General features: G+C 34.8%; 1 protein-coding gene across 1 annotated transcript; it reads left to right on the forward strand.

Annotated features, from left to right (window-relative positions):
* The first annotated feature begins 295 nt into the window (after positions 1–295).
* LOC107471012 (DExH-box ATP-dependent RNA helicase DExH14) lies at positions 296–22,255 on the forward strand. The gene is made up of 50 exons (XM_021134083.2): positions 296–584; positions 754–815; positions 911–1,082; positions 1,294–1,735; positions 1,831–1,896; positions 2,229–2,333; positions 2,435–2,737; positions 3,097–3,213; positions 3,330–3,389; positions 3,973–4,044; positions 4,155–4,271; positions 4,351–4,512; positions 5,152–5,217; positions 5,333–5,485; positions 5,573–5,656; positions 6,403–6,477; positions 6,561–6,692; positions 6,800–6,865; positions 7,355–7,420; positions 7,524–7,646; positions 7,751–7,900; positions 8,174–8,386; positions 8,772–8,927; positions 9,026–9,250; positions 9,366–9,467; positions 9,573–9,653; positions 9,744–9,824; positions 9,937–10,010; positions 10,623–10,800; positions 10,911–11,027; positions 11,174–11,296; positions 12,289–12,378; positions 12,454–12,579; positions 12,692–12,754; positions 13,595–13,683; positions 14,144–14,234; positions 14,443–14,592; positions 14,675–14,866; positions 14,989–15,054; positions 15,415–15,570; positions 15,666–15,809; positions 16,879–16,946; positions 17,038–17,203; positions 17,481–17,543; positions 17,759–17,854; positions 17,945–18,112; positions 19,186–19,356; positions 19,993–20,142; positions 20,222–20,353; positions 21,917–22,255. The coding sequence occupies exons 1-50, from the start codon at positions 478–480 to the stop codon at positions 22,001–22,003; spliced, it is 6,318 nt and encodes a 2,105-aa protein (XP_020989742.1). The 5' UTR covers positions 296–477; the 3' UTR covers positions 22,004–22,255.
* The last annotated feature ends 2,365 nt before the right edge of the window (positions 22,256–24,620 follow it).

Raw genomic sequence — 24,620 nt, forward strand, 5'->3', positions numbered from 1 at the left:
TACCTTCTAAACCTTAACATTAGGATAACTATCTGTACACACATCGAGTGAATTGAACATCCAGTCATTGTTAACTATACACGCATGAATAAATCGAATAAAAAGAAATAACCATCTAATTAAAAATAATGAATATAATCATCTACATATCTATTAAATTAAATATCTAACATATTTATTATTCACATTGTTTAATATTCTTATTGTCTACCTATACTTTTCATGTATGAAAATTATATTCGAGAATGATTTTGGGTATTACTTGCATAAAAAGTAAAATAAAATAAACCGAGAAGCAGCAGCGGGAGTGGGAAAAAGCGAAGCTGCAAGACAGTAGCTCTTACAAACTGGTTTCTTCCTCCTCCTTCGTTCTTCCTCATAGCAAGCAAGAGGAATCTTTTTATTCACACTATATAAAAGTATTTTAATCTTCGCTCTCGTCAACCGCTATCGCTGCAAATAACAATAACAATTAAGATGTTGATTCAGATTCCTCGCTTCACAAACTCCCTCAGAAACCCCTTCGATGTCGACCAAGCCTACCTCCATCGCAAAACCCTACTCCACAATCAAAATCCTCGCAAGTAATCATCATCATCATCCATCATTTTTTTATTTTTATTTTCAATTTTTTTCCTACTTTGTGTTTGGTTGCTGAGAAAGTAAGCACAATAAAGAGAAAATTAAAAACTGTAGTGCATTTCTGTGATTTTGATTACTTTTATTTTTTCCGTTTGTTTTGTTCTCATGTAGTTCTGCGAACTCGCTTGATGAATCGGTACTTGCACGGAAGATCGTGGTTGGATGGGAAGAAGGTAATGAATGGTTGTAATCCAATTCTAGGAAAAATAAAATAAAATTGTGTAGTTAGTGTTAACATGTTTCTCGTTTTGGTGAATTGGTGAAGCAGCTTCGTGGGAAGTGAGGCAGGCGTACAAGCAGTTTATAGGAGCAGTGGTGGAGCTGACTGATGGCGAAATGCGCTCCGAGGAGTTCCAGGAAGTGGCGCTGACTGTGTACCGCCATTTCGGCAGGCCGATGGAGGATGAGGATTATCTTGATAGAATTATTGCGGATAAGAAGTGAGTATTTGTTTTAGTAACCTATAAGAAGTGAGTATCGATTGCCTTTTGAAGGTTTGAATGATATTATAGAATGCAGAGGCCACATATTAGTCTGACTTCTATGTATTTGATTGATTATTAGTTAAGTTTTGAATGTGGAGAACATGGAGCATTTGTGCAAGAACTTTAAATTGTTGGTGCGTGGCATTTGTTTTTGCCTTTTTGGCAGGTTAGAATTGCAAAAGCTTGTTGGTCATGCTATTGCCGATACAAAGTTGAGGCATGTTGCGTCTCTAGCACAGAATCTTCTGAACTTGCAGCCTAGCAATAAACGCCCCGCCTTGTCTTCGGAAAGAAATCTGGATGATAATGAGGATTTGGAATTCGGGGCTGATTTTGTTTTCCAAGCACCAACGCGTTTTTTGGTTGATGTATCATTTGACAATGTAGATATGATGGACTTCAGGAGCACACTTCCTGTATCATTTCATGAAGAACAATATGCTCTTACTATTCCAACAGATCAGTCTGTTGATGCAGAAAAGTTCAACTTGACTTGGTTAAGAGAAGCATGTGATAAAATAGCTAGGAATTCTAATTCTCAGATATCCCGAGATGAATTAGCAATGGCCATCTGTAGGGTTCTTAATTCAGAAAAGCCTGGTGAAGAGGTATTTCTTGTTTTCAATGTTCTTTAATAGGTATATAATTCCAACAAAAAAGTTCGCTGCAACTTTGAAATTTACTCTTTTTCCGTGCTTTGCAGATAGCAGGAGATCTGTTAGATCTGGTTGGTGATAGTGCATTTGAAACTGTGCAAAATCTTCTATTGGTGAGGATTTCCTATCCACCCCTCTTATTCCATAAAAAGTTAATAGTAACTTTTTGTGAACTTTGCCTTCTCTGCTTATTGTCAAAGAATTATTGATTTATATTATGCGCCAAGTTTGGCTTTGAATATTCTACATCCCTTTTTTTTGTTGTTGTTTTGAGTTACACTTTTGTGTTGGTTGTTGAGCTTCACTTTATGATTTATTTCACGATTGGCTACCTCATGACAGTCTAGCTACTTTTTTATTTTATATTTATTTCACTTTGAGATTTATATATCTATTTTAATGGATTTTTATTTTAATCATGTGTCATTCATCCAACAATTTGCAGCATCGAAAGGAGATTGTTGATTCAATTAATCATGGCTTGTCAGTATTGAAGTCTGATAAAAATGCTCCAAATTCTCAGTCTCGTATGCCTAGTTATGGGACGCAGGTATTTCTGTATTCTCTATGATTGATCTATACTTTTCACTTTCATATTACGAAATGCGCACATATATGCTGTCAATATATAAGCTACTGCCTGTTTTCTAGGTTATCGTTCAAACAGAGTCAGAAAAGCAAATTGACAAGCTTCGGCGCAAGGAGGAAAAGCGAAACAGAAGGGGAATAGAATATGGCGGTGATGGTGACTTGTCTGCATCTGACTTCTCGTCTTTACTACAAGCAAGTGAGAGGAAGAATTTATTTGATGATTTGATTGGTTCTGGGGATAAGTCCCAGTCAATAGCCGTAACTGCTCTTCCTGAAGGAACTGCGAGAAAGCATTTTAAAGGGTATGAAGAGGTTACCATTCCTCCTAAACCAACAGCGCCAATGAAACCTGGAGAAAAACTGGTAATTCTCTTAAATTATTACCTGTGGATACCATCATTTAATGTGAGATGATGATATGGGCATTAGAGGATGAGAGCATTGGTGCTTAATTGATATTTGAAATGGGTGACATGATTGACGTGTTGCCACTTTTTTAGGTTTGGATACTGGAAATTGATACCATGCCACATTTTGAACATTAAAACATATAGTTTGCATATTTTATATCCTTTGCACATCATCTATCTTCTATAAGTCTCTAACTGAAATATTGGCAAAATGCATGGCTATTGTCTCTGCCATCCCCTAAGATAGTAAGTAATGGTTTTTTGAATAGGGGTTATGTTTAACCCTATCTTTTATAATTATGCGTTTCCCAGATTGAGATAAGGGAGTTAGATGACTTTGCTCAAGCTGCATTCCGTGGTTACAAAACGCTAAACCGTATCCAGAGCAGAATATTTCAAACTGTTTATGGCACTAATGAGAATATACTGGTGGGTTATTTCTATTCTGGTTTTCAGACATAATTGATATTGATTGGAGAGGGGTTTCATTAATACTAAAGAAAAACTGTCACTTATATAATGAAGTGATTTTCATGTACTTGCAGGTGTGTGCTCCCACAGGAGCTGGGAAAACTAACATAGCCATGATTTCCATTCTACATGAGGTGAATAAGCATATTTTTATTTGCTCTTTTGCTGAATATGATTTATTCGTTTCATATGAAATTGATGTTTTATATTTATTTCTCCCCCTCTATTGCTTCATGAGACAAAGAATGATGTGGATGTACTAGCTGTTAATTTGTAGATTCCAACTTTCTTTGTCCTAAACTTGTATAGATGTAGTTTATTTTTCTATTATGATACACCTTTCTAGTAATTTTTTCTGGGGTAGATGTTAGATACAAAAGTCTTTTTTTTTTTTTTTTTTTTTTTTTTTAAAAAAAAAAAAAAAAAAAAAAAAAATTTGGCTTTGAAAATAGGTCACATTCAGATAAGCAATATAACAGTGAACTAACATGCTAATTAAGATTAATTGTAATAGAAGTTACTACTAATAATTTTGTTTAAGGATGGAATAGATGTCAAAATTCAAGGTATTAGGACCTTTATTAATGTAAAAAATAGAAAGACAAAAAATTAATGACAACTTTAGAATGTTAGGACTAAAAATAGTCTTCATTTTCTATCTAAAATAAGAACTTATTTACTAAGAACCATTTTCCATTATGAATGACTTGTATGCAGATCGGACAGCATTTTAGGGATGGTTACTTGCACAAAGATGAATTTAAGATAGTTTATGTGGCTCCAATGAAGGTATTTTGATGTTTGTGTTCCTCTGCTTTTCTGTTTTTCTTATAAATATTTTTTTTCTTTTATTCCCTGCCTTTTGTAAGGTTTCTAAGTTCATATTATTGTCCTTCTAGGCTTTGGCTGCGGAAGTCACATCAGCATTTAGCCAACGTCTATCTCCTTTGAATATGGTTGTCAGGGAGCTAACTGGAGATATGCAGCTTTCTAAGAATGAACTTGAAGAAACTCAGGTTTCTTTATATGAAAATTACAAAATTAGCATTTCCTTTCTAGCTTGCAAACTAAAGTTTTCTGCGTTGTTTGATTCAGATGATAGTGACAACCCCTGAGAAATGGGATGTCATTACTCGCAAGAGTAGTGACATGTCACTCTCTATGCTGGTAAAGCTCTTGATCATCGATGAAGTGCACCTACTCAATGATGATAGAGGTCCTGTAATAGAGGCCCTAGTTGCTAGGACCCTACGGCAGGTAAATCTTTTATGATTAGACATGTAAGTATTGGTTTTGGTTAAGCTGACATTGAACAAATAGGTTGACGTCTCTCACTGCATCCACTTGGATTTTTATGGCCCTAATTTAAATTTTTTATCAAGTTTTGATCAAAGATTTTCCCCTCCCTTTGTTGTGCTGGTTAAGGGAAAAATGTAATTGAGTATGCAAGCTGAAGGGCAGAAAAATGAGGGAAGCTGTGTATTTATATGATATGCCAATCTGTGTGTGGTGCTATTTGCATTACTTGGTGCTGCCACTGTAACTGTTATATCTCTTTCTCTCTCTCTCTCTCTCTCTCTCTCTCTCTCTATATATATATATATATAGAAAAGAGGCAAAGTTTTTGTGGCACTATGCAGTTGTTACCACTATTTGGTTGGATCGTAGTGCACACACTTTCAATGATAGATTTTCTGACAAGCATGTTTTATGTGATAGGATTCGAAGGCTAGCATCTGTTTAGTGTAAAGCTCATTATCTTTATAGGGAACTTCCCTTCTCAGATATGTTGAGAGATTTGGAAGCTATGTTTTTAAGATAAATCTATTTTTTTGTTTTGTCCTGATGATAATTTATGTTCTAACTGTATACTTTCTTCTATCCTTGTGATATCAGGTGGAGTCAACTCAAACAATGATACGCATTGTGGGCCTTTCTGCCACTCTTCCCAATTACCTGGAGGTCCAAACAATATATAGTTATATAGTTGTTTTTATTACCTCCATTGACCTTTACATTCTGCATATTAAAGTATTTGCAACCTTACCTGCATGTCTTGACTACTCATTCTTGGCAGGTTGCTCAATTTCTTAGAGTAAATGCAGATACAGGTCTTTTCTTCTTTGATTCTAGTTATCGTCCAGTGCCTCTTGCACAACAGTATATTGGAATTAGTGAGCCAAATTTCGCAGCTCGAAATGAATTGTTGAATGATATATGTTATAAGAAGGTATCTTTCCATTTCTGTTATTTTCATAATGTAATAAATCTTTCATTGATACTAATTTCCTAGTTCTGGCTCTGTTCTTTGCTAAAGGTTGTTGATTCTATCAGGCAAGGTCATCAGGCAATGGTATTTGTCCATTCACGGAAAGACACTACAAAGACTGCTGAGAAGCTGGTTTGTCATTTTGGAAGTTTATATATTTATGCTTCTATATTTGATGTCCTGTCCTAGTATTGTAGTGTTTGTTGAGAACGTTGTTATTCGACGAAATTCGCTGATTTATTATTTGTCAGGAACTGGTCACTCATAAATTGGGGTTTGATATAAGTTGTTGAGATGAGCTGAGAAATGGTTAAAGGTTACCCTTGTGTAACCATCTTTTATTTCTCACCACATTACTAGGTTTTGGCTCTTATAAAGAGATAGAGATCCTTTGGTAGTCCTCAGTTTGGTGTTTTATCTTTTACTTTTATGTTCCTTTGGTAGTCCTCAGTTCGGTGTTTTATCTTTTACTTTTATGTGTGTGTGTGTGTGTGTGTGTGTGAAGCTGGTGATCTGCAATCCTTTTCGGTTATCTTCAAGACTTCTTTTCCAACCCAATTTTGTTAGAAGATTTAGATTCTGATTCTGATGGTGTCTTCTTTTACACACCTTTCTTTTAGTTTTTCAGAATGTACAACTAAATATGATAGAGAATAGAGATAACTATCGGATTATAGTTTGTCTCTACTATGAAAACATATTACTCGAGAAAGTGGACTAGTTATTTCTTATTATTTGAGTATGAGCATATCTTTTGTGGTTCTCTTCATTACTTCCATTTGGACTTTGTGAATGCTTATGGCTATTTACTTTTGTACTTATTATTGTATTTTTATCTGTCCCATGCTTTGCTTCTGGTTTCATCATATCTTTGGCAGGTTGAGCTTGCTCGGAGGAGTGAGGATTTGGAACTCTTTGGAAATGATACTCATCCACAGTTTAACTTAATGAAGGTGATAAGAATGAATATATCTCTATTTTCAGTGAATTCTATGCTTCTTCTAAGCTGATAGTTTTTTCTTCTTATGCATTTCAGAAGGAAGTAATAAAATCCAGAAACAGAAATCTTGTTGAACTTTTTGAATATGGCATGGGTGTTCATCATGCTGGGATGTTACGTGCAGATAGAGGGCTTACTGAGCGGCTTTTCTCTGAGGGTCTCCTGAAGGTATAGATTATTCCCCTCTCTCTCTCTCTCTCTCTCTCTCTCTCTCCTGATTAGTCTTTTATAAGTTGCATGTATTTTAATGTTAAGTATGCAATATGCTGCTTTAGGTACTTGTCTGTACAGCAACATTGGCATGGGGTGTCAATCTTCCTGCTCACACAGTTGTCATTAAGGTTTGCCGTGCTGATTACCATGTCTCTTATTTGTTTTGTTTATATAAATATTACAAGGATAATTAAATTCTTTCCTATCGCTCTTATCCCTCCAACTATGGATCCAATACCTTGATACTATCTTTGTTTTCCAACTATACTAATTTCCAATAAAGAGTTTTCAGTTTCAATCTATAGTTTTTTTTTTTTTAATAATAAATATATCCGGTAGCATTATTTCTCTTTTTAGTATGCCTTTGCCCTAGGATGAGGTTTTGGGACAAAATCTTAGTGCTGATATATCATATTAAATAATTTTATTTTGCTAACAAGTTTGTGGTTAGATATGGACCGTACCCACTGTACTGTGCACCCAAAGCTTAGTTTTTCCCCCCTTTTTTTACCTTCTTTATATTCAAGGGCTTCAGTATCAAATTAGCATGTTCTACAAGGGTATCGGTGGTCTGATGTTATTATGGTCTTGTAAATGATTTGAATAATGTTCTCCAGGGTACCCAATTGTATGATCCAAAAGCTGGTGGGTGGCGAGATCTGGGTATGCTTGATGTTATGCAGGTAGGACATGGACCTGTCAGTTTTAAGGACATATAGGTGCTTTTTTCACGACTTTTGCTTTATAATTTGATAAAGTTATATTTTCATGACATGTTGCTTTTAGATATTTGGCCGAGCTGGCAGACCTCAGTTTGACAAAAGTGGTGAAGGTATCATAATTACATCTCATGATAAACTAGCTTATTATCTGCGACTGCTGACAAGTCAACTCCCTATAGAAAGCCAGGTAATAATAAGGAAAACGATGGGGAAGTTATATTCAGGATCAGCACAATATTAATATATTTGGGATCGTGTTGACTGTTGAGTGACTTGTTTGATCATTTGCAGTTCATTAGCTCCTTGAAAGATAATTTGAATGCAGAGGTGGCATTGGGTACTGTAACTAATGTCAAAGAAGCCTGTGCATGGCTTGGCTATACCTATCTCTTCATACGGATGAGGATGAATCCTTTGGCATATGGTATAGGATGGGATGAGGTACCTAACCACAAACTTACCTTTTATTGAACCACTTTTCTACAGTATGTTTGATTATAGATCAGATAGGGATATAACATTAAGAGGTAGATGAGGGTTAAATTGTGTTCTACATTTTCCCAAGTATTTCATTTGTGCTCTCTCGCTTACCATTCTGAGAAAATATTTTGTTGATTGTCTCCATACATTCAGAGGGTTTCTTTCTTTATTTTTTGTGATAATCTGTATATGTTGTCTATAACTCATTCGGTTTCTTGGTCTTCTATGCTTTAGGTGATGGCAGATCCTGGCTTAACGTCTAAGCAAAGATCTTTTGTAATTGATGCTGCACGTGCACTCGATAAAGCTAAAATGATGCGGTTTGATGAGAAAAGTGGCAATTTTTACTGTACTGAGCTTGGTCGCATTGCAAGCCATTTTTACATACAATATTCCAGTGTTGAAACATATAACGAAATGTTGAGACGCCACATGAGTGACAGTGAGGTTAGTTTTATTGATTTTGATCCAGTTTCACACAAAGTCTTAGTCTCTGTTAAAGATTTCTGCTCATTTTTTTTATATCCTATTTTGAAGGGTTTTCTTTGCCCTTAATTTTGCTTTTGAAAGGGCTATGATTTTAGTTTTTTCTGTGTTCTGCCCATGGCTGTTCCAACAGCTTCCATATGTGGAGAAATTTGGCAGCCTTGCTGCATTCTTAGTTTTGATAAAGTTCTAATATTTTTTTGGTTTAATTTTCGATGCTTTCTTTCAAGCCTGTCTAGACATTTCGGGTCCAAATAGCATTCCCCCCTTCTTTTCTCTTTTTATTCTCTTCAAATAATTATGTGATTTTGTCTTCTCATGTTCTTTTGACCTATTCTCACTCTAGGTGATTAACATGGTTGCACATTCATCTGAATTTGAGAATATTGTTGTTCGAGAAGAAGAACAGAATGAGCTAGAGATGTTGGTTCGCTCATCATGTCCATTAGAAGTTAGGGGTGGTCCTTCCAATAAACATGGAAAGATATCCATTTTGATTCAGGTTGGTCTTAAGCTTTTGCCTTCGTAATCCTGTTGGGATAAACTCAGTGATTGCTTGAATATTATATGTTTTTTTTCACCCCCATTTTTTTTTTGCAGTTGTATATATCTCGAGGGTCTATAGATTCTTTTTCTTTGGTATCTGATGCTGCATACATAAGTGCAAGCTTAGCTCGTATAATGCGGGCTTTATTTGAGATTTGTCTGCGAAGGGGCTGGTGTGAAATGTCTTTGTTTATGTTGGAATATTGCAAAGCTGTGGATCGCCAAGTTTGGCCACACCAACATCCTCTTAGACAGTTTGATAAGGACATTTCTGGAGAGGTTTTTTCCCTTGATTATTATTAATTATTATCTTCACCATATCTGTTAGCTGTATTTCATACTGGTGTGTGATGCAGGGTATTCTTTTCTTTCTTTCTTTCTTTTTTTTCTCTAGATATTGCGGAAGCTCGAAGAACGTGGGGCTGACCTAGATCGCCTGTTGGAGATGGAGGAAAAAGACATTGGGGCGTTAATTCGTTATGCACCTGGAGGAAAAGTATGTAACTTTCAATATGGATTGCGTTCTGAGTATTTCTTTTAGATGTGGGTTAACATGTTCAATAAATGTCGATTATTTTTTTCGTAACCCTGTCCATTTTAGTTGGTCAAGCAATACCTGGGGTATTTTCCATCAATTCAGTTATCAGCGACAGTCAGTCCGATAACTAGAACTGTTCTGAAGGTATTTACAGAATGAACTCAATTTTCCAGGCTATTCAGATTGCAAATTTCTTCATTGCATGATATAGCTTTGATATCTCATTATACACAGGTTGATTTGGTGATAATGCCTGTTTTCATTTGGAAAGATCGTTTTCATGGTACTGCTCAACGCTGGTGGATTTTGGTAGAGGTGAATTAATTTTCATATGAATAAATCATTTTACAAATTGCTTGGTTTTTGTTATAATCTGACCACTTTTAATTGCATGATTCTTTGTGGAATTCATCTTGATTTGTAAAAGTACATAAATGAGTTGTTTAAGTGCATAAATGTGACTCGTTTGTGCTATGAAAGACTTCACATATCATGTCAAGGGTAAATTTATTGAAGTAAATAGAAATAAGTACAAGGAAATTGGACTTCTAGAGGATAAAGATCCCAGTTATTTAATAATGATAACAAAAAGTGGGAAAGAGAAGATATTAATGGGGCATAATTGCAAAAATTTCTCATCCCAGAATCTTGATATAATGACCGCATTTTTTATGCCATATGTAAGCCAATGCATAGTGTTATTTTTATCTTTGTTCAGAGACCAAGAAACTGCACAAGTTGCAAACATGGTTATGCCATGTCAAAATGGTGTCCATTAACTAGGCTAGGTATTTATTGAGTTCCTGCAAATGCTCCTACTTGAATTTTTGCTTTTGATAGTGTCTTAATTGCATTGGTTGTTCTGTATAGTCCACTCTTCCTAGCAGAATAAGGGTTAGCTGTTTTTTGTAATTTTTTATATATTAGTATGCATTCAGCTTTTTATCAGATTTTTAGAAAGGTTAGAATTATTTATTTTAAATCCTGGAGTTGCCCAAAAGCCACATATTTGAGCCATCTCTCATTGGTTTTTATTCTAACTAGATTGATAGCATAAGCATTTAGATTATGGTATAGGAGATGTGAAATGTGTGTCTGCCCCACATGTTGTAGCATGCCAAGTAGCCCCCTTTCAAAGCGGATGGCTAAAGGGGAACCTTATAAACTTTCCTTCACTGTGCCCATATTTGAACCACACCCGCCACAGTATTACATTCATGCTATTTCTGATTCTTGGCTTCAAGCAGAAGCATTCTACACTATTACTTTTCATAATTTACCATTGCCAGAGGTATGATGCTTCACCCTTTTTTCTTTTAGATTTCAATTGCTATTGTATGGCATCTGGCTCCTGGCCATTGGTCAAGCTGTATCTCACAATTAATCTTATATTTTTCTCAGGCTAGGACTTCTCACACTGAACTCCTTGATTTAAAACCTCTTCCCGTGTCTTCCCTAAGCAATGTTGCTTATGAAGCGTTATATAGATTTTCACATTTTAATCCTATACAGACACAGGTTGGTTCATCTGCTTTCCTACAATTCTTTTTAGCTTTTGCACTGTGGGTTTATAATTTTTTTTGGGTGACTGACTGTGGGTTTATATGTTTAAAGTGTAAGCAAGTTATGAATAATTTTATAGTGACTTTACTGGCCTTGTGCAGATTTTTCATGTCTTGTATCACACGGACAATAATGTTCTATTAGGAGCTCCAACTGGAAGTGGTAAAACTATATCTGCTGAGCTTGCTATGCTTCATCTTTTCAACACGCAGCCTGATATGAAGGTTTGTACATGAATTTGCTAATGCAGTGTGCAATATAGTATGCCTAGGGAACAAAAATTATGGAAGGAAAATAAGATGTATATTTTGCATTTTATTTGAAGTTAGTAATGCTAGCTCTTATACAGGCTGGGAACCTAGATTTTACCTCTTGGATTCTGTATATATATATAATTTTCTACTTGACAAATGGGTTACATTATTAACTAAAAAAAAATGTATTTGGATATAAGGTACTTTAATTTAAGGATATAAAGATTTTGTCAAGTGGGCAGTTATGCAAAGTCAGAGGTAGTACTTAATTATGCTGATGAACTGTGTTAAAATAGAATAAATTCACATTTTTACTTATGTGGATAAATGATGTAACTCTCTGTATGCATGGGGCTACTCTCGCCCACCTGGAAATATTTTATGAAGTGTGTGTAAGAGGTAGGGACCACCAATATTAGGATTAGGTAGTCACAACAGCATAATAAACTGTGTGTGTAAGAATGGAAATATAGAATTTTGGAAGAGAGAGTCAAAGAGAGTAAAAGAGTGAATGATAAGAAACAGAGGGGCTGGAAGGTATCAGGGTGATACTCTCCGGTCTCTGATGTATTAATGGAAGAGCCAAATACTGAAAAGTAGAGAACAAGGTAGCATTAGAGACGCTACCACTCTCCTAAGGTCCTGTCCTGCCTAAAACCTTCCTCCTCCTATTGATTCCCTTCACTCCCTTTAATTCATTCTCAATTCTCTCTCCTATAACAGAATTCATCCCTCACTCATGCCCTCCCCGCTAACTTTTCTGGCTGTCATATTTGTTGCATCAGCTGGTCCCACTTTCTTTTCATTTCAACTATCGTTTTTTTTTTCATCCTTCTACAGTAAATAAAGGGGAAAGGAGTTGTTTCGCCCATCTTTTCTCTAACTAAATTATTTTTCCCTCATTCTTCTTTCTGTCCTCTCTTGGTAACAATATGCTAAAGCATGATTTGAACTTATTTCAGGTTATTTATATAGCACCTTTGAAGGCTATTGTCAGGGAAAGAATGGGTGATTGGCAAAGGCGTCTTGTCTCTCAGCTAGGGAAAAAGATGGTATTATTTGTTGATTTAATTAGATATAAAGCTTAATGTATGGGTTGGTGGTAATGATGTCAAACTTGTTCTCAGGTTGAAATGACGGGAGACTATACACCAGATTTGATGGCCCTTTTGTCTGCAGATATCATCATATCTACCCCTGAAAAATGGGATGGTATCAGTCGTAATTGGCATACACGCAGCTATGTCACAAAGGTACATTCATAATGTTAGTGTATGCATGGGTGTGTTTAATATTATATGTTTTTACCAGTCAAATAGTGAGGTTTTCTACTTCATTGTTGAATCTGAGTGCACTGATCAATAGGTTGGACTCATGATATTGGATGAGATTCACTTATTGGGAGCTGATCGTGGACCCATACTTGAGGTATTTTCTTATAAACTAGGATATCCTACTGACTGTGCCTCACTTGTTCATTTGGTTTCTAGATAGAACTCCTGTAGGGTGCTGATGTAGCTCCCTTGAGGCTCAAACGGTTGGCTGATACTTTGACAGCCATAACCATTGATTACGAATATCCATAAATTGCACTATCTTGGAGAAATTAATTTATTGCATTCATATTGTAACTTGTTGCTGTAGTCATGCACTTTTAAGTATATGATACGTAAAGCATTTTCTGTATTCTATTTTGAATAAGAGTTATAAACTTTCTTCAGCTTTCATGTTTCTTGTCATGCTTCACTTGCTTGTTAAATTTATATTCAATATTGATGTAGAAGTCCTTGCATGCTGGATTTTCTGCTAAAAGATAGTGCGAGATCATTATTTTTTATTAAGATGTGTCGCTCAATTTTTAGAACAAAGGAATGGGTAAAAAGTTAGCAAAGGATAACGGAGAATAGCAACTAGTTTGATGTCATATGTGGAGTGATGGAGAAAGGAGATATGTCTACTATCATTTTTTTTTTTTGCATACCTTGAATTGTCAAGTTTTAAACTCTTCAAGTGTGCAATCAATGCTATTATTTAATGCATATGCTTGGAGTTGTATACGGAATGCAGAATGAGTTATATGGTGTTCTGCTGATGATTGCCTTGTTAAGCGTCGGGATTGACAAGTTTTGATCTCATTTACCTGAATATTTTATCATTTGCTATACCCGCACAACAACTTACATTTTACTATTATTGACTTTCCCTGAATATGAATATTATAGCTAATTCCCCCATATTGTAGCTCACCTTTGTTATTTCTGTTTCTAGGTTATTGTTTCTAGGATGAGATACATATCATCACAAACAGAGCGAGCAATAAGATTTGTTGGCCTCTCTACAGCTCTAGCAAATGCTGGGTAAGTTTACTTGCATTTTTCTCCACATTTATGAATTTCCCCTCCATAAAAAGAAATTATTTGGCTAAGTATGAGACCCCAACCTCGCAAGATTTGGGGCGTATAGATGTATGAAGCTTTATCCCCATGTTACTTGAAAACTTATTTTTAAATTTATTCTATTTAGAAAAATGGTTTTCATTTTACTTTTCAGTTGTACAAACATTTTCTAGATGTACTTTTGGTCCCAATCCATGTTACATGTTTTTTATTTGGTCCCTTTACTTCTTGAGAGCTTCACGGCAAGCATGGATGAACTGAACCATTACTTATATACACAAGTGATTTATTAAACCATAAATGTACGTTAACCTCCTGTAGAAATGGTTAGTTTTTTTAAGTTCATTATGCTTCTCCATATTTTGAAAAACTACATCCGTTTGTTCAATCAATTTATAATCCCTTTTCCCTCTGTATGTAGTGATCTAGCTGATTGGTTAGGCGTTGAGGAGACTGGCCTCTTCAATTTCAAGCCAAGTGTGCGACCTGTACCTCTGGAGGTTCATATCCAGGCAAGTGGATAGGTTTTTCATGATGATGGTGGCTTTTCATGTCCACTTCTGTGTCTGTTTGTTTTTAGTTGTTTCCATTATATTAAGGGTGTGGCTGGTAGTAGAAGATTTGGCACTGAAGGAAGAATGCAAATCAATCCTACCTGTTTTTTTCTAGCTGCCATACCATGATATCCTTGCAATAAAATTTTTGGTGTTCTCATTGTAGGGCTATCCTGGAAAGTATTATTGCCCAAGGATGAACAGTATGAATAAACCAGCGTATGCAGCAATATGCACACATTCACCTGCTAAACCTGTTCTTATATTTGTCTCTTCACGACGCCAGACAAGGCTGACTGCACTGGACCTAATTCAGGTTCAGATTGAATCTTTTTCAGGAAATTGTATTTATTACATTATGGTTTTCTGTTACTTATCTGTCCTCTCCATGGATAAAGTTTGCTGCCTCAGACGAGCATCCAAGGCAGTTCCTTGATATGCCAGAAGATGCACTGCAGATGGTTCTGTCTCAAGTCTCTGACCAAAACCTGAGGCATACTTTACAATTTGGTATTGGGTTACACCATGCAGGCCTGAATGACAAAGACAGATCATTGGTTGAGGAACTTTTTGCAAACAACAAGATTCAGGCACTTATTTCTTACTTTATGACTTGAATTTGGCACTTTCTTGATCTTAATGGAAAAAAAAAGATAAAAAATGAAAAGTAAAAATTATCCCCTAACTGATTAGTTGTATAACGTCAATGCAGATACTGGTTTGTACCAGCACATTGGCTTGGGGTGTGAATCTTCCAGCTCATCTAGTGATTATCAAGGTGATGTAGTTTGAGTCTGTTACATTTTTGTGGCAGTCATTTATTTCAAGAGCAGGAACATAGCAAGTAGAAAGGAACTTCCTTTCTTGTTTTGACCATACTCTTGCATTATCTCTGCTGTCCTTTTATACCTTGGTGAATTTAATAGCCAAGTTCAATACATTTGATATCTGCTCTCTGTGTGTTGGGTCAACAAGAAGGAATAAAATTTTGGTCCCTTCTTTTTTCCTTTAAAAGGCTGAGAAAATATCCATCTTTCTTATTTGGGGCAGACTAGTAAATGGAACAAAAGGTGAATCAAACAGACATTATTGTCAAATATTTATTTGTTAATTTATTAGTACTTTATTTCTTTCACAGGGTACAGAATACTATGATGGAAAATCAAAGAGGTATGTAGATTTTCCAATCACTGATATCTTGCAAATGATGGGTCGTGCTGGAAGGCCTCAGTTTGATCAGCATGGGAAAGCAGTGATTCTTGTTCATGAACCAAAGAAGAGCTTCTATAAAAAGGTCAAATTCATGATTGATGATTACGATTGTCTTATAACTGAATAGCCTGAGCCTACTATGCTGAGAATTATGTTGTTTTCTCTTTATTGTTGCAGTTCTTGTATGAACCTTTTCCAGTTGAAAGTAGTCTGAGGGAGCACCTGCATGATCACCTCAATGCTGAAATTATTTCTGGAACCATTTGCAATAAACAAGATGCAGTGCACTACCTTACCTGGACTTACTTATTCCGTAGACTGGTTAGTGTTTTTAATGCATCAGTAATAGTAAAATAGAAAATAAGGAAAAGCATAAAATAGTGTTTTTTTCAGCTTCCATTTATGGATACTTGCATTCCATGCAATTCTTAAATATATAAGCATCTTGCACAGCCATCATCCATCATGAAAATAAAATTTGTTTCCTTATTATTATTAAAAGTTCTGCATATCATGAGAAAATGAAAATTATGTCTCATCTGAACCGGCACGGAAACTGAGTGGTAAAGAAGCTTACTGGAAAAGAGAATGGCCAGTGAACGTGTGATGTGTTTGCATATTTGATTTAATTATTAATCGTGTGTCATATATGTCATTATTTTGTTTTATTTCACGAATCACAATTGCAACACTTTATATTTGAGCAAAATCCAGCAAAAGAATTGTTACATGTTGTGGAGGCGAGAATGTTGTTTAGGTAAGATAGGATTAGAAATGAATGCATTAAATAGAAAGTTGGGACGGCACCAGATGTGGAAAAGCTAGTAGGTGGTTTGGTTATGTGGTGGTCATCTATAGAAAGTCCACTGTGGAGACTTTTATATTATTATATTAGATATAAAACCATTTGTATGGCTCGTACCTGATAGCTTAATCATATGTACACATCGATTATTTCCTTAACTTTGGGCTGCCATGGTTGTTGGTCTAAGTCACTATTTCATGGCTGAGTGTTTGATTTTTAGATCCAGAACTATTCATATGCCTCTATATAACAAGCTTAAACGTTCTACCATTTCACTAAATAATAATAAATAAATAAATAAAGAAGAGAGTAAAATTTCAGCACGAGGCACAGAAATGAACCTGTGCAAATGCTTCAAGTCCAAAAGGGGGCCCTTTGTGTCAAGGGATGTGTTAGATATAGAACCATTCATGTGCTTCTACCTAACAGTTGAAACTTTTAGCAAAGATAGTTCATGACATTCATGTCATAGATTTTCCGTTTTGCAGCCAATTTGTCTAGAACACTTTTGGTTCTCCGTGTATAAATATTACAAAGAATACATTGATCTCAACTATGACTAATCTTAGTAACCATTGTTAACAGATGGTTAATCCTGCTTACTATGGATTGGAGAATGCCGACCCTGAATTTATCAGTTCATATCTGTCTAGGTAATGTCCTGGAATGGCAAACATTTCTGAATTTTTTAAAGAATGATGTTGCTGTTCGTAGCAATTTTGACCAGTGGTGTCATTTTGGCAGTCTAGTACAGAGTACATTTGAGGACTTGGAAGACAGTGGATGCATAAAAATGAATGAAGACACTGTAGAATCAATGATGTTGGGTTCAATAGCATCTCAGTATTACCTAAGCTACATGACAGTATCAATGTTTGGTTCAAACATAGGTCCTGATACATCACTTGAAGTAAGAATTAATTTTTCTTTAGTTTCTCTTGTCTTTTTTATGTCTTCATCATTTGAATTATCCTTTTTTTGTTATTTGAAATAACCTTTAATCTGAGACTAATTTGTGTGTACAAAGAACAGTCTCTCAACCTGATATTGAATACTACAAGAACAAATTCCTCAATTTTAGGGATTGGTATTGATATTTGTAGAATTGAGTAATTTATGTCCAATTCCTATCACATATGGTATCAACTGTATCATTGTAAGTCAAATAATTTTTTTTTATTTTGTAGGTGTTTTTGCACGTCTTATCTGCTGCTTCCGAATTTGATGAACTCCCTGTGCGTCATAATGAGGTAATTGCTTTACCCTTCGTATTACACTCAAAGTCAACATATTCCAAAATAATAAATGCTGAAGCATACATTCACTATGCCTTGCACTTTAGAGATTTGAATATCTCTGTAGACTGAACTATTGCCTTTCCTCTTATATAACTTGATCCATTTCATGTTAAGCCAAAATTGATCTTGCTCGTAAATCAAATTCATTCAATCAAATTATGTCATAGGAAAAATACAATGAAGGACTGTCTCAGAAAGTTAAATATCCAGTGGATAACAACCGTTTGGATGACCCCCATGTCAAAGCAAATCTTCTATTTCAGGTTAGTCATGTCATTCAAATTTTATCTTGATAATTTTTTAGCCTTTTTGTTTTGGCACTCATGATCATATCCTTTTGGTCTGTGACACAGGCTCATTTCTCTCAGTTGGACTTACCAATTAGTGATTATGTCACGGACTTGAAGTCAGTATTAGATCAGAGTATACGCATAATTCAGGCCATGATTGATATATGTGCAAACAGTGGTTGGCTTTCAAGCTCACTCACTTGCATGCATCTTCTGCAAATGGTCATGCAGGTGTTCATTCTATTTCGTTCTTCAGATTGACCTTTATTTTTCCTCTTCAGTTGGATAAATTGAATTCAACTAGCTAAACGCATGTCTGCGTATACTTTCTACTCCAGCTTTTTCTAGAATATTTTGATCATAAACATCTCTAAAAGCAAACAATGTGGTAGTGTACATCCTCACTTACGATTGTAGGCACACCAAGCAATAACTGCTACTTAACTTTCATGATATATGTTTATTACAGATGGTATGAGTTCATGAATCATTTTACTATCCACTGGAAAAATGAGGTCCATCATCCACAAATTATACAATTGTAAAGCTTCAGATTATTTTCATATTGCTTTCTGTGGTTAATGGAAGAGAATAATGGGTGATTAACTTTAAATTTGAAGTGAAAGTAGAATGTTCTGGTGTTAATGTTATTGCTAATGCTGTTTAATTTTCTACTCTCATCCTGATTAAGTGGGGTTGAGGAATGAGAAAAGTATTGCATGCAGCATTCCCTTTTCCATCATTTACATTGAAAGTTGTATTGTACTAAAAAATCATACAAGTTTACAGCAATAGAGCATGATACTTTGCTTAATCAGTGAAGAGACTGATGAATATTTGATTTTATGTTAGAATCGATAGAAATGTTCTTTGGTTTTATGACATTATTTTCTGCATATTTTTGTGGTCTTTTTTCCTAATTGTGAGGGGAGAAAGATTTTTGCTGCAAGCAACATAACCTTTATAAGAATTCCATTGTTATTTGTTTGTATCAAAGAGAGATTACTTTACATGATCATATGGTACTCTCCATTCAGTCCATTGTATCTTCAAATGCTTGTCATCCTTTCATGGTGCAGCTACATATATTTCAATCATAACATTGAACATCATCTCAGGGCATACATTATGTTTTTAATAAAATTGTGCATATATAACTTAGACCTACTCTATAGTTTTCACAATGGGTCTTTGTTTCTCATTGGTACTTGCTTTCCTAGAGTGGTTCCTTCGATGGTTATGCCCTGTCGCTTATCAAGACAGAAAAAATAGCACTTTTCTCATACTTTGGGACCTTTTTTTAGGGGCTGTGGTTTGAAAAAGACTCTTCTTTATGGATGCTGCCATGCATGAATGCTGATCTAATGCAATCCCTTAGCAGAAGTGGAATTTCCAGTGTACAGGAATTACTAGATATTCCCAAGGCATCCTTGCAAAATGTAACAGGAAGTTTTCCGGCTTCAAGATTGTACCAGGTGAAAAGTCTGAATGAGTTTTATTTTTTGTGCTTTATCTATATTGTTTATGTGCTGATGTATAACTTTGTTCTTTTGGAGAGGGAATTTTGAAGAAAGATGAATGAAAACTTGTCAATTTTGCACATGTATAATCTTGTGGAAAAAAAAATGTGGGTGTTATGTGTGATTGAGTTGCTTTTACTTTTGGGATAAAATGTGTGATTGAGATGTTATCATTGTCAATGAGTGTTTTTTTTTTCTTTTTTGGGATACGTTTCAATGATTTTGTTTTGCTAATAGCGTTATCCATTTCCAAATAGAAGTTGTTACAACTTGTAGCTTGCATGACCGATGGAGTTTACCCAGCGTAAGCACAAAACCTTTTAAAACTGGGCTTTGGCTTTGATGATTGTTAATCCTGCTATCATGCAACTATCCTATTAGTGGCACAAGGGTGTTTGATGCTGGAGCGAGTTATGTATGCCCACATTTCGAAGTCCATGTTTTGGATTTTACATTGTGTCATAACTACGCCTGATAGAGTTGTTCTTTCCTGTAATCATACTTTTTGTTTGGCAGGCATGTCATACCCTGTTGTTTATATGTTTTTTTGCTTCCATTTTATTTATTTATTTATTTATTTTTTACAATCAGGACCTACAGCACTTCCCTCGTGTTAAAATGAAGTTAAAGCTTCAGAAGAAGGAAACTAATGGTGAGAGCTCCGATGCATTATACATCAGATTGGAGAAGTCCAATTCTAGACGACACTCCTCTCGAGCCTTTGTACCTCGATTTCCAAAGGTCTGTCATCCATTTAATTTTCTATGATGTTTTGTAGTCAGTCTTCTGTAAATATAATCTTCTACTTCCTTGGATGCAGATAAAAGAAGAGCAGTGGTGGTTGGTTCTTGGTAATACCTCTACATCTGAGTTATATGCATTGAAGCGAGTGTCTTTTTCTGATCAGTTGGTTACCTTGATGAAGCTGCCTCATACACCATCCAACCTTAAGGTAAAACGTTTTTCCTTCATTCAAACTGTGATTCCACCATCTGCTCTTGTATGCGATGGATGCACTCAATAATATACATAAGATGGACATGGTGCAGTGCCCACCAGTTATGGAAATGGGAAAAGGGATAATATAAGAAGTTAAGGAAAAAGTTTCCTCCATCTCCATTTTCTACCATACTCTAATAACTTAATATGAATACCTTTGTACTCTTATTTTTTCACCCTGTTCATTTTCCACCACTTACCAAGTGTACCTTGCAAAAAAAGATAGTGAAATACCAGCAATCAAGGTGGTGAGCTTTGCTGCATGCTATTGCTATCCTTGCTTTGTGCCATCTTGGCCCTTCTCCTTCTACCTGATAATTTCTTGTAGTATCAGATTGCGGGGGTATGTCCCTAGTGAATGGGTGAATACACTTGTTAAGATAGGATTAGAAATGAATGCATGAAAGAGAAAATTGGGCTACTGTCTGATATGAATAAAGATGGTAAAATCTTGTATTAAGCGTTTGAACATGAGTTGAGAAGTCCTGGAAAGAAGAGTAGATCATAGAAGGTAGTCGAAGCTAAGGGTAGATAGAGACTGTTAGAACTGGAATTAGAAGAGAAAGAATCTTAACTATTATTGTAGGATTATTGGAGAAGTGCCATGAACCCTGTAAAGAATACTCATCTAAGGAAAGCTTTGAACTCCTCAACTAATGGCAATGCACCCTAACTAAACCCCTTCTCTCGTTATTTATATTCCTTATACTTGTAATTAACTCCCAAGAAATAGACGTGAAAAATCCTCAGGTTAAACTATTAAAAGAGATCTACGCCTTAATGCTTATTGCATTGGATGTTTAGCCTTTAAATATTTACAAAAGTTAGCAAATTTGTAGATCATTTTATGAATTTATTTCACTTTGAAGAGACTATCAGGTATGCAACATGGAGTAATGATGTGATAATGTATAAAAATCTATGAAACACGGACACTTTGTTGAGTTGCCATGTCTGCGTGTCGGACACATTTCGGACACGACACTCACCGACACTCGTCCGACACGCGTGTCTGCTGTGTCCAAACCGTGTCTCAATAAAAAATAAAAAATTCTTCTCTAGACACATTTGGACATACCTAAATATCATCACATGTCAGTGTGTCCGGCCTTATTTTTAATATATATATATTCTTAAAATAATTTTAGATATAGTATATATTATTATTTATTAAAACAAAAAATATTTTAAATACTTGATATAATTAAAATAAGACATTAAAAATAATTTAAAAAATTAATTTATATTTTAATATCAATAAAATATGAAAATATCATTATGGTTTATCTAAAAGAATACTTTATATTTTATATGTATGCGTGTCCCCGTGTCATGTAAAATTTTAAAATTTGCGTGTCCGGTGTCATGTCATGTCCTTTGTCCGTGTCAGTGTCCGTGCATCATAGATAAAAGTAAACATTTGTTATAGTAAATTTATTGACTTACTATTACTCTATTTCATTGCAGTCAATACCTTTATAGTGGTATTTATTCCTAGATACACACTGTCTTGCAGGGTATGAAACTCATATTAGTCTCAGATTGTTACATTGGATTTGAACAAGAACACTCCATTGAAGGACTTATTGGAGGCCGGCATTAGCAAAACATTAGTAGTTGAGTCATCACTGTCCACTAGCTTTGAGTTATGGTATATGTTATTGTTCAAATATACAGTTTCCTTGTTGTAGGGGTGAGGGTAGTTAGGTAATTGTAAAAGGTAAATGTTTTTGTTACGATAATGGGATATTTTTTTGGTGCAGCTATGGTGAAGAGGAAAAATAGTATATACAGATTTATTTTGATAGATAGATAGATACTTATCTATGAGAATGTGCCATTTTATTTTTATTAATTTTTTGAAGTAAATTTATATACTCCATTCTCGTAACACAAAAACAAAAACTTCAACATAGAATTATTCTATTTTTCGCATCCTGCTAATCAATCTGCAATATCCATAGCAGAAGGTTTTTGCAGTTTCATTGCCTTCAATAATAGCATGATGGAGTAACTTTGCTTAATGCTTATTCTGTTTGCAGTCCTCCTTTTTTTTTTTTTTTCAATGATTGATTTTGTTGAATTAAACTCTAAAATGGTTCTTGAGATTGGCATCGTGTACTAAAATCGTCCATGAGATTTCAATTGCACTAATTATGTTCGTGAGGTTGTCAAAAGTGTACCATGTTAGTTCCTGACCCATTTTCCATTAACAACGTAATAACATAGTTTGATGACGTGGGATGTTAGTGACACGTGTCAATCTATAGTTTAGCCATGTGTAATGGTATAATGATGTTGTGACTAGTAACGTAGCATGTTGATGTGGCTGGTTGTACTACGTGTCACAATGTTATTTGGTCACGTGTTCGTTTGTGCCACGTGTTGCAACAGTATTTGTCTACGTGTCGTCTATTATGTTATCATTGTAGATGTATCAAATTAGTCTCTTGCTTTGTATTAAGTAACTCATTTTAGTCTTTGAAATTGCATGTCGTGCACCAAACTAGTTTTTTCACCAATTTTTTTCTCTTTTTTTTTAAATTTAAAATTTTCAATATTTTGGATGCATTAATTTTAATTTTATTTTTTCATACATTGTTTAAATACAAGTACTTTCATAAATTTTTTTTTAAAATTTAGTTTTAATTTTATAATTTTTTTCTATAATAATTTAACATTGGTAAATTTTGTAACATATAAGTATGTTATTATAAAAAAAGAATTATATGATTGATTAGATATATTTTTTTATCAAAAAATATTTTTAACAAGAAATTAATAATTAAAATAAATATTTTTTTTGTTTTTGTGAAATATACATTTCTATTGTGTGTAAATGGGTCAGACTGAAGGCACTTCAAACACGTTCACTATCATCTTCGACCTCTTTAGTCTAGACGAAAGAGGTCGGGAATGATAGTGAGATTACTTGAAATGCTTTCACGTCAACTCTAAGATAGTAGTTAAGGATATCTGTAAGAGAAAAAATATTTTATAAAAGCACTTGTATTTGAATAACGTGAAAAAATAGAATTGAAATTAATGCATTCAAAGATATTGAGAATTTTGAATTATAAAAAAAATGAGAAAAAAATTGGTGAAGGGACTAGTTTGGTGCACGTCTGCACGACATTCAATTTCAGGGACTAAAATGAGTCATTTAATACAAAGCGAGAGACTAATTTGGTGGACAAACAGAATGATGACATAATACGACATGTGGACAAATATTGTTGCGACACGTGGCACAAACGGACACGTGACCAAATAGCATTGTGACGCATGGCACAACCATCCACATTAGCATGCCACGTGTCACTGGTCACCACATCATCATACCATTACACGTGGCCAAATCATGGAGTGAGACGTGTCACTAACAGCCCACATCATCACGTCGTTAATGGAAATAGACAGGGCCTAACGTGGTGCACTTTTGTCAATCTCAAGAACGTAATTAGTGCAATTAGAATTTCAGGGACCATCTTGGGGTTTAACTCATGTTACCATGAGTACAAGACTACAAGGGTAACAACTAACAACTAATTAAAAAAAGGTAACAACTAACAACCTATTGATATTTTATTTTGAGTTTGGGCAAATTCTTTTAAGGAGTTAAATCTCAAACTGGTCCTTAAACTTGCAATTGAGCCTCAAAATTGTTCTCGAACTTAAATTTGTCCTTAAATTTAATAGCGGTCTTAGCGACAGATTGATGACGTGATTGGATGGAGACCACGCTGAACTTGTAAACGTAGTTCGTTTTCTTTCTAGTCTCTAAATATAACTAAAACGATGTCGTTTTGAATATTGAGAGAGATTTAATGTGTTAGTATTATTGTGCCTCTGTCTCTCATGAAGTCTTTTCTTCCTCCCCAATTCACAAAGCTTTTGTACCATAATCCTAGTAGTTTCAGGTATCCTAATCGAATCTAACAACACATATCCACCTCTATCACTACCACCATCGAATTTAATGTAATACTCTCATTATCAGAATGTCACGCTTCCAGCTGCGCCACTATGATAGTTAGGATATTACGACGACTTCTATACTTATTAACAATAAAATATGAGCCTTTAACTCGAATACCGGACTGCTATTTCTTTGAGAAATCGAAAATTCTTTTTATTTGATAACAGATATGCATATACATAGACACAAAATTTTTTATACAAGTAACTTACAAATGTTAGATACATACATATCATACAAC

Source organism: Arachis duranensis, chromosome 10, assembly GCF_000817695.3.
Source record: "Arachis duranensis cultivar V14167 chromosome 10, aradu.V14167.gnm2.J7QH, whole genome shotgun sequence".
NCBI classification, from domain to species: Eukaryota; Viridiplantae; Streptophyta; class Magnoliopsida; order Fabales; family Fabaceae; genus Arachis; species Arachis duranensis.